This window comes from Vipera ursinii (genome assembly GCF_947247035.1).
Source record: "Vipera ursinii genome assembly, chromosome: 3".
Classification (NCBI taxonomy): Eukaryota; Metazoa; Chordata; class Lepidosauria; order Squamata; family Viperidae; genus Vipera; species Vipera ursinii.
The window spans coordinates 138,890,632-138,900,805 of record NC_139516.1 but is presented as its reverse complement, the minus strand read 5'-3'; the positions used below and the strand labels follow the sequence as shown (position 1 = coordinate 138,900,805).

Genomic DNA, 10,174 nt, shown 5'->3' with positions numbered 1-10,174 from the left:
ATCAACTCCAAATTTATATATTTTACTTTGGATCAGTGTAGGCACACTTAATATTAGTAACATGGTTCCACAAAACAGATTAATCAATTTGTACCATCAAACAAATTATTTGAAAATTAATAATTCTTAATTTTATTATACTTTTTTTGTTAAATGTCACTAAAATTGCTATTTGGTTATTTGCAATTCTACAGCATTCTGTAGAATTGATCTCCTTAAAATAATATATGTCAAGAGGTGTACAAATCCTGAAATATTTAGCTGATTACTTTGGGATCTTATACACTCTTTGATTTGATTTTCTTACTTGCATCATAAGATCAGAAACACATTGGTCTTATTTTGTTCTATTTTTTAAAAAACATGAAAACAAATGAAGAATGATTTCGTTACATATAGTATATGATAGTGTTCCCCAACTTATCTCTTCACTGGGTTACCTACAACTCCCATCCTGTCTTGGTAAGCATAGTTTATCATAAAATGATGACATTAACAGCACCACACATCTGGAAGACATCAAGTTGGGAAATATAATAGGGCATATACATGCATTTCTCAGTCCTCTTTGCCAAAACAGACCTAGCAGTTTTTTAAAATAGTAAACCATAATGTCCAAAAACAAAGGAAATTTATACATAGCAACTTTCACCTCTAATCTCAGAATCTTTTCCATACTATATTCCCATTGCTATGCCACTCTTTGTTCACCGGCCGCCCATGTTCCTTGTAGCTTACTAATAAGGCAACAGAAGGGCAAGCACGTAGCTAGTGTCCCATAGCTGCTTATAGTTGTTTTTGTTTTTCCTTTTTTGCAACAACAAGAACAAAGAAAATACACCCCAGTCACTGTTTAGTATAATGGGCAATTTGCTTCTCAATTCAATGCACCCTCAAGAGGGAAATGGCATAGTTCCATACAAACTTAGTTTCTGCAGGAGAGGACAGGCTGGAAGATTTGGGAGGTAACTACCAATTTGAAACCTCCTATCTCAAATTTCTTGTGGGAGTTCTGAAGAATTGTTCTCTGGGTTTTGAGTCTCAGCTGAGCTGAAAATGATTGACTCAGCTGTAGAAGCTGGATTAAGTTGTGAGAACACAAAGGCAAGTGCTATGCGTTGGAAGGTCCCAAAGATGCCAATCTGTTTCAAAATGGAACAATCAGCTATTATTATTTTAAAAAAAGAAAACATAGACACAGCAGATCTGCTCTGGAAATGCTTACAAATCTTACTTTTTGGGTCATATTTTTGTATTCACATCTTTAAGATGTTATTAAAGCAAAGCAAAAATTACTGGATGGGGAAAAACCAAATTCAGTAAAAACCCCAATATATCGGTTTCTTAACTAAGTACATAAAATTCGACAGATTTAAAAGAGAGACTCTGGCAATTGAATAACAAGTAATTGGGTTCAAAGCAATACTGTTTGGAAGTCTCTAATGAATCAGTGGAGCTCAGGTATGAGTAGATATCTAGGATTACATTATTGAGTTTTTCTGATAGCAGTGTAGTGTTTTTAACATAGCATAATAGGTGGGTCTGATTCAGTGTCCCTCTGACCTTCTATGTAAACACTTAGCAAATTTTTTAGACAACTTTTTCAGCTGACTGGGCCTTGGTGAACTATTAACTGTAATATGACTATATCAGACATTTTCTAGAGATGCAAAAAGAACTGATTAACAATTAATGGGCACCTTTGTCTATGGAATTTAGATTAAATAAAAGAATTCAGGAACACCTAAATGGAATTGTGTACACGTGCGTGCACAAATACAGACGCACAGACACACACATACAAATAATATAAATATTGCAATAGTAATTACAGAAGCGGAAATCTTATAATTAAAAGGTCATTTTCATAAGCTTGGATCTACGATATGCAAAAATGAGGGGGGGAAAATACAAACATTCATTTTAAAATGCTGCCATTATATAAAACAGAGAGCTCATAAAAAACTCCTATTAGACCTCTTTGTGGTGCTGATTGTGAGGCAGATGAGTGGGCGAGGAGCCATTCTGCCAAGGTAGTTCACACATGTCATATTGTTCAAAGCTTTCCCTGTTCATTTCAGCATGCTCATTGCAACTGAGTTTCAGATAGCCTTCCTTTGTGTCTTGCTCCTGTTTTGCATTTCATTGCTTTTTCTCTAAGTCTTGAGTCTTTGTAACATCTGCCCTTTGTTTCATATTTCAATTCTATACAAAGCCAGCTCTGATGCACCTCATGGCCAATACAAATTCTTGTTAGTTGGTATGGCTTTGCTCAGCAGTGGTTTAGCAGCATGAACCAGTGTTGAACTGAATTATTATTGCAAGGTGAGATCGTAACAAATACAATTTCCTGCTGCTTGCTTAGCCAGGCACTACTGTAGCACTAGTTCCTTATTTCTCCCATGTCCTTTCCTCGCTCCACAATATAGTACCTGCTGTCAGGTTAATCCTAGGCACTAGTACCAGAGTATTTTGTTAAGAAGGAGGAGGTAGAAATAATAGCAACCCACCAGCTGAGCAAGTGATAAAGAGAACATGATAGCCTTTGTTTTGCTGGTATGAGCGGCATTGAGCAATAATTAATATGAATTGAGCTCAGAAAATATAGATAAGGAACCCTCTTCATATATCATAGATTGGATCCAGATTCAGTCCTGTTTAAAATAGAGTGACCAAAATCAGTGGGAATTAATTTAGTCATTTCTAACTTGAAATTCTTTGATTTCAATTGATCTGCTCTTATTATTATTAATTTGGTTTACTTGAAGTCCATACATGTACTTTCAGCAACACTCTGTTTTCTTGATACACGTTGTTACAATCTCTTTACATTACCTAGTAGACTACTTCCCAGGAATAGAATATCTCTTGAAGTACATTACTGTAACCCACCTACTGAACTGGCTAGGACCACTTACCAGGCACATATATACACAAATATATCTCTCCTTTCTTCTAACTCCTGATTGTCCATTATTATTATTATTATTATTATTATTATTATTATTATTATTATTATTATTATTATTATTATTATTATTATGTTTTAATAGTTTGAGGAAATTAACCAATTCAAAATTAACACTAGCATTCAAAAGACCATTGAATTACTTAAAAGTATCTTACCGGTAGTTCTCCCTTAATGACAGTAAATGGAACCTAGTGACACAGTTGTAAAACCAATCCCCAAGTGACCTTGCCAACTTAACAGTGGCAGTTCTAGCACTTCCAGTTGCTGTTGTTGAATGAATCCTACATGATTGTTAAGCCAGATGTTACGTGATCATGACTGGCAGTTTACTGCTTGCTTCCCTATTGATTTTGCTTGTGATCATGACTGGCAATTTTGCTTGTGGGAAGCTAGAGTGAAGGTTGCAAATGATGATCAAGTGACGGTGGGATGCCGCAACAGCTGTCAGTGCAGGTTTGGTTGCAATCAAGTGCCCAAATTTCAATCAAGTGATCATGGGGATGCTGTGACGGCACAACTTCAAGGACCGGCCATAAATCTGCCTGTTTGTTGCCATCATAACTTTAAATGCCATGAACAAGTGAGGACTACCTGTAGCTCCCTTGTAGCTTTTAAAAGACCTACACTCTTTTCCTATAATATATGAAATACCATTTCCTTAAAATAGGGTGTTCCAATATATAATTTGCAGAAAAATGTGTTTTGGGTGACTAATTAAAATATAGGTTATTTGGTGAGCTATAACATTAAGATCATCCCATTTACAAAATTAGCAGAAACATATTAAAACTAGCATTCCATTTCTGTTCAGGGGTGTGTGTGTTTCTCCCTCAATTGCTTTGCTGTTTGGCCATTGAACTGCCTAAATAAAAATGTGATTAAAAATAATAATGTGGGGTTTCTTCCTCTCTTGGAAGCTGAAATTACAGTGGGAATGACATTAGATCCACAAAGACTGCAGTCAAGAAACAATCTGAACCGGCAGGATAGAGAAGCTCTTTTCGAGAATGGTTGATATATAGAAAGAAGTAGCAACATCACACATTTCACTGCTGTTTCTTGGAAAAAAAAGGAAAAGGCAACATTATTAGGAGTCTTTATCACTGTCTTCACCACCATACATATCGGCCAACTTCCTAAAACGAGGTCCCCAGTCACTGAGGTAATCATAGTCCTGGTCTCCATCTGTAGTCACCGACTCTAAAGAGCTAAGAGAGTCAGCCACCGAGCCACTGCCTTCATATGCATATGTAGCTAATGAGTCATAAGGGGGTGCAGTGGGATCTGTATCATTCTCCTTTAACCTTTGGCTAATAAAATCTCTGACATCAGTGTTGTCTCGTACCACTGGAGTCCGGCGTGGCATGAACAGCGTTTCGGGCACAATGTCTCGGCGCAATTTATTGTCCTCTATGGCTTCAGGATTCCGCAGTGTGCCAATATCAAAGGCTTGAGTGTCTTCCTCTCCACCACCTTCGTCATTGTAACTGACAATGTTATCTCGGATGTCCTCTTTAGAGATGATCAAAGGCTCTTTCTTCCTTTGCCGCCTCAGAGCGGCAAACAGCACCACGGTAACTGATAAGAAAAATAAATGAATTAATTAAGCAAAGTTGGCCAAGTTGAGAGGGACATTAATTCTCCAGCTAATTAAAAAGAACGCCAAGCTACCATGAAATTTGTATTCTTGGGAACTTGTTTTGTTTTCTTTTGCAGGAAGATCTGCCAAACCAGTACAATCTATAACCTCATTCTAACTTGGGAAGCTCATCGTTTTGGGAGTTGTAAGTACAGGAAAGGTTTGGCGAAATGCCGATTTCAAGCTAAAACATAGATGAATTTCAGTTTGTTTTCATGTTGTGACAATGCAATCCTTTTAAAATCACAGAAGTCATTATTTTGAGGAGACCCAAAATGAAAAAAAAAACAATTCAGTTACATCAAATGTTGAGGGTGAACTGCTGAAATTCTTTGAATTTTGTTCTCTAAGGATTTTTTTTAAGTGAGATGTACAGTAGCAATATTATATAAGGAAAAAAGTTATGGTAACACTAAAAATGTCTTCCTTTAAAAAAAATATTGAAAGTATTTTATAATTCTTGATTTAATCTCTGTTATTTAAAAATATGTAACTCTGAGTATTTTTCCAGTTGCCTCTGATGCTATATTTGCCTTTTGACACTTAAAAATTTGGGAGCCCAGATTTGGCTGTTGAATTGCCAATTGCCAAAATCTGAGTATGAAAAATTAGGAACTATTACCGGTATTTATAACTGGTGGTTTAAAATGTGGACTTACCTCCAATCATTTCCAGAATTAGAACATTTGGATGTGAGTGCTGGTATAAATAAATATTCAAGCAGCTAACTGTCAAAGTTCTCAATGATACTCTTAATGTCTTTTTTTATCCCCTTATCTCTCTTTTAGTTTAAAGAAAGTTTGGAATATTTATTAGATAATTCTTACTATACTCCAAATTCAAAGATGATTGGCGTAAACTTAAAATAGACACTTAGCTATATTCTCAAGCTGACTGCCTCGTTCTTTTCCCAACTTCACTAAAATACTTCTCCATGGAAATGAAAGTACTAGTTTTCTTATCAATAGAAATCATGAGTTATCATGCTTTAACAGTCTTACAAAAATAGTCAGGATGTTAACAGAACCACCTCGTGATTTTCAGAAGATCCTCAAGGAAGACAACTTTACCCTTAGCTTAGAAGAGTGTTCAAATTATAAATTAAGGAAAATATAAGTTTTAAACAAATGAGACTGCTTATCCGTCCAATCCCAGTGGTGGGATTCAGCTGGTTCGGCAGAACCGATAGCTATTTTTTTGTTGCCTAGGCCCAGAATGGACTTCTGGAAGTGGCATCCACACAGAGAATTGGTTGTTCACATATTTGAATCCCACCACTGGGTCCAACCTAATACTGTCTTTTCTGGCTAGCATAACTTCTCAGGAATAGTTTTTCCCCATATGCAGATCACATGGGAAAACCTATGGTATTTGAATATTTATTTTTATTTTTATTTTTATTTAATTCCATTTATATCCCGCCCTTCTCTGAAGACTCAGGGCGGCTTACAAGCTTAGCAGTAGCCTTCATTCTATGTATATGCCTGCTTATTAGGGCTTTCACACACACCCCCAAGCGGCATTATTACAAAGTCAGCTTAACTGCCCCCAACAATCTGGGTCCTCATTTTATCTACCTTGGAAGGATGGAAGGCTGAGTCAACGTGAGCCTGGTGGGATGTGAACCTGCACTAATTGCAGGCAGCTGGTGTTATTTAAGGAGGCATTAGCCCACTGCTTTACCAAGGCTCTTATATACAAATAAAGTATCCCTAAAATAACTATTTGGAAATGGGAAGGTATGGAAACCCTGTAAAAGTTGCATAGCCTCAACAACCTATCTTTGGAGTTTATCCATTCCTTTGAACAAAATATTTATCTTTGGGTCCCAAAGGTACTTTTTCACGAGGCAACTGGACTTTGTTTTTTCTCTTTGAAGACATTTCACTTCTCATCCAAGAAGTTTCAGAGCTGAAGAAGCTTCTTGGATGAGAAGCGAAATGTCTTCAAAGAGAAAAAAAGAAAGTCCAGTTCCCTCATGAAAAAGCACTTTTGGGACAACCATGACCTGGACGAATGAGAATCTCCATAGACATTTATCTCTCTGCCATATAAATTCTGCCTCTGTCCAAATAATCGTCTGTGCTCTATATTGTCTAATACTTTACCAACCAGTGTAAAAATACAGAGCTAATTTGCATTTTTAAATTTAGTTTTAGTCTGGTACTCTAATATCACCAGGAATGAGATTTCATTCAAAGAAATAAATATGCAAATTGAATTTGTGCAAATTACTAAGTAGTTCAGCTCAAAATATAATTGTGTTCTCAGTTCTCAAGCTGTTCTTTTTTTCATTTTAGTGTGAACTTGTAGAATAGGTCTTCTTAATGGTAAAAAAACATGTTAAAAGTAAAGCTAACATGTTGCTTCTCTTCTGGCTGTTCAGCAATTCTTAGCATTAAAAAAAATAAGCTAGGCCTACTAAGACTGAAAGTAAAATATATATTACCAAAAGTAAATGAATGATAAAATCATCTGCTTTGTTACTCTTAAAAAAATAGAATTTGTAGTTTAATTATTTTGCTGCTTTTGGTTTACTACCTGGCATTAATATTGTATTGCAGATCAAAGGAGAAGAAAAGATGACATCAGCTATTAATTGAATTCTACTGCAGGCTATAGAACTGCAATCCCAATAATTATTATTTTGAACCCCATCTTGACAGCATAATTTATTGATTCCTAGATTATAATGTTATAGGGAGAAAATTAAGAAACCATCCAGGAGATACTCCCTTCCTCAAAACGGGCAAGACAAGCTTTTATATCCAGACAGGGAGAACACCCTACACTCATTCTCACAAACGAAGTTATCTAGTTGGATAACAAAATGCTTGCAAGCAGACAACTAAGTTCAGAGAGCATCAAAAACTCCACAGTTCAACCCCGAGCTACAGATATTCTCATGTATTGGTGATTTTTTTTGCAAGGATGTTAGAATTCCAGTTGATGAGCCTTTCCCACCTGCATCTACCAAACATGTCCTGACAACATTTTGTTGTTGTTGTATGATTACCTGCTATGACTTTAAACAGAGGCCAAAACAGATCAGAAATCAATACCTCAAAAATTATGACAGTATAGTTTTCTTGTTGTGTTGGCTAGCATTTCAACCCAGCAATACCTCTTTATCAAGCTAGGGAATGATGGGAATAATAATGTCCTGATTGGAAGTAGAAGGATATTTGGTGGCAGCTGCATTTAAGGAATTAGTATGCCCACATCTTCTTAGTGGGTGAACTTGAAATTGTATGTATTTGAATTGATCCATGTCCGTTCCTTCATAATTATAACCACAGAACATGGTTAGGATTAATAATTTTGAACTGTTTGTAGAGGATACATACTTGTTTGTTGATTAGATAGCCAACTCACTGTAACTAACAAGTTAGTCAAATAAACTTGTGATATTTGATTGATGCGTAGAAATAGGAAAGTTGGCATGAAACTGAAATGGTTTTTTTTCTTGACCACAATCAACGTACTGGGTATCACTATTGGTGAATACTCAGACCCAGAATGTAAAAATGTATCATGAGCTAATTCTATCTATACCAGAAGATGACTCTATTAATAATACTTCATAGTTATAAAAAAGTAAAGGTTTCCCTGCACATGCGTGCTAGTTGTTTCCGACTCTAGGGGCCGGTGCTCATCTCCGTTTCAAAGCCGAAGAGCCAGCGCTTGTCCGAGGACGTCTCCGTGGTCATGTGGCCGGCATGACTAGACACCAAAGGCACACGGAACGCTGTTACCTTCCCACCGTAGTGGTCCCTATTTTTCTACTTGCATTTTTACGTGCTTTCGAACTGCTAGGTTGGCAGAAGCTGGGATGAGTAACAGGCGCTCACTCTGTTACGCAGCACTCAGGATTCGACCCACCAAACTGCCGACCTTCCGATCGACAAGCTCAGCATCCCAACCCACTGAGCCACCGCGTCCCTTTATATTAATTATATTATATTATATAATATTAATGTGTAAATATGCTTTATTTGCCCTTTAGCACAATCTATTTTCTCCATCCTATTCCCCCAACTTCATGCAAAGTTCATGCAAAGTTCTTTACCTAACAATATAATTATACAAAGAAGAATTGCGATCAATGCGCCTGTGCTAAGGCCAGTTGGGTGGATCAGGGCTTCAGCATTACAGGAAAGCATTTTGCCTCTTTGGTCACAGGCACACACTCGAATTGTCACCGTCTCCGTACTACTCTGAACTGGATACTCATTGTCTGAGATTATCACTGGTAGGAGGTATGTATTCATTTCATGACGGTTATATCTCATTTTCTTTGTGAAGACTCCAGCTGTATTATCTGAAAAAAAAAGTAAAAACATGATAGAGAGTGTGTTCTTTCTGAAGGTCAAAACCCAAATAAGGAGAGAAAGTATGCAATAAAAAACAAAACAAAACAAGGATACCTTTGTTGTCCCGAAGGGTGAAATTGGAGCTATTGGCTACTTCTGGGGCCAAAGCGAATGAGAATTTGTGCCCACCAAAAGCATCATCTTTGTCAACTGCACTTAAGGTCTGGATGAGCTAGAAAAGTGAAAATAGTGTTATTTTATTTTTACTTATGGCACGCAGACTGATATATACACCTTGCTCTTAATTCATCAGAAAGAATAAATGGGACGAAAGCAATCAATTAATAACAACAAGCAAGACAACAAACAGTGATTGATAAGGATATTTTATTATTGTATATCACTCTTTCCTCCCAACAGAACACTTTTCTCATGAAAACTGTTTTGAGAGAGGGGAAAAAAAGGCTTTATGTTGGTAATGTAGCGAAAGAGGGATTTATTAATCCCCCAACATGCTTGCATGTTTCAGGGCATCCCTGAAGGTCAGAGATTAACATATCTGCCTCAGGCAGATGATTTTGTTACCTACTCTGGTATGTCTCTTTTTCCCCCCATTCAATCATGTCTGACGCCCAGAGACTGCCTGGAGTAGTTCCTTAATTTTCTTAGCAAGGTTTTTTCAGAAGTAGTTTGCCATTGCCTGCTTCATAGGGCTGAGGGAGAGGGACTGGTTCAAAGCCACCTGGCTGGCTTTGTGCCTAAGGCCAGAACAGAATGGCTTCCAGTTTCTAGCTTTATGTCTTAAGCACTACACCAATCTGGCTCTTGTTATATGTTTATTTCTCTGAAAATATTATGCACACGCACATACGTGTGTGTTTGTGCACACACACATACACACACATCTTAAGAGTAGGATTGAGGAAAAGCAACCCCTCCCCCACTGCAAGATACCAGATTTTCCATAAGTTGAACTCTTATGGGGAAAAAAAGCATGATTGGAGCAATACCTAAAGGATTCCCTCGATATTTGAAAATATTGAATTTATCAGACCTGAACACCCTTGTTTTGCAAAAAAAAAAAGAAAAGAAAAAAAATACCTTGCTTAGAACTGCCTGTATCCTTGATTAGGGCTTGAATTATTATGTTTTTGCAAGTCTCTGTTTATGAATCAAATGGAAGATTACACATAAAATAATGCTAACTGATCATTTGGATTGTTGAATAGCCAGATTTTGGATTTGGTGATA

At 36.8% G+C, this 10,174-nt stretch overlaps 1 protein-coding gene across 1 annotated transcript in view; it reads right to left on the bottom strand.

Annotated features, from left to right (window-relative positions):
- Positions 1-4,058: 4,058 nt before the first annotated feature.
- Positions 4,059-10,174, bottom strand: part of LOC310639207 (cadherin-6) — a gene marked incomplete at both ends in the record, with an annotated part of 79,670 nt that continues 73,554 nt past the window's right edge. Inside the window, 3 exons of the mRNA XM_083360712.1 lie at positions 4,059-4,549; positions 8,680-8,931; positions 9,038-9,155. Coding sequence (XP_083216838.1) covers positions 4,059-4,549; positions 8,680-8,931; positions 9,038-9,155 — 861 coding nt within the window. The remainder of the gene's footprint in view (positions 4,550-8,679; positions 8,932-9,037; positions 9,156-10,174) is intronic.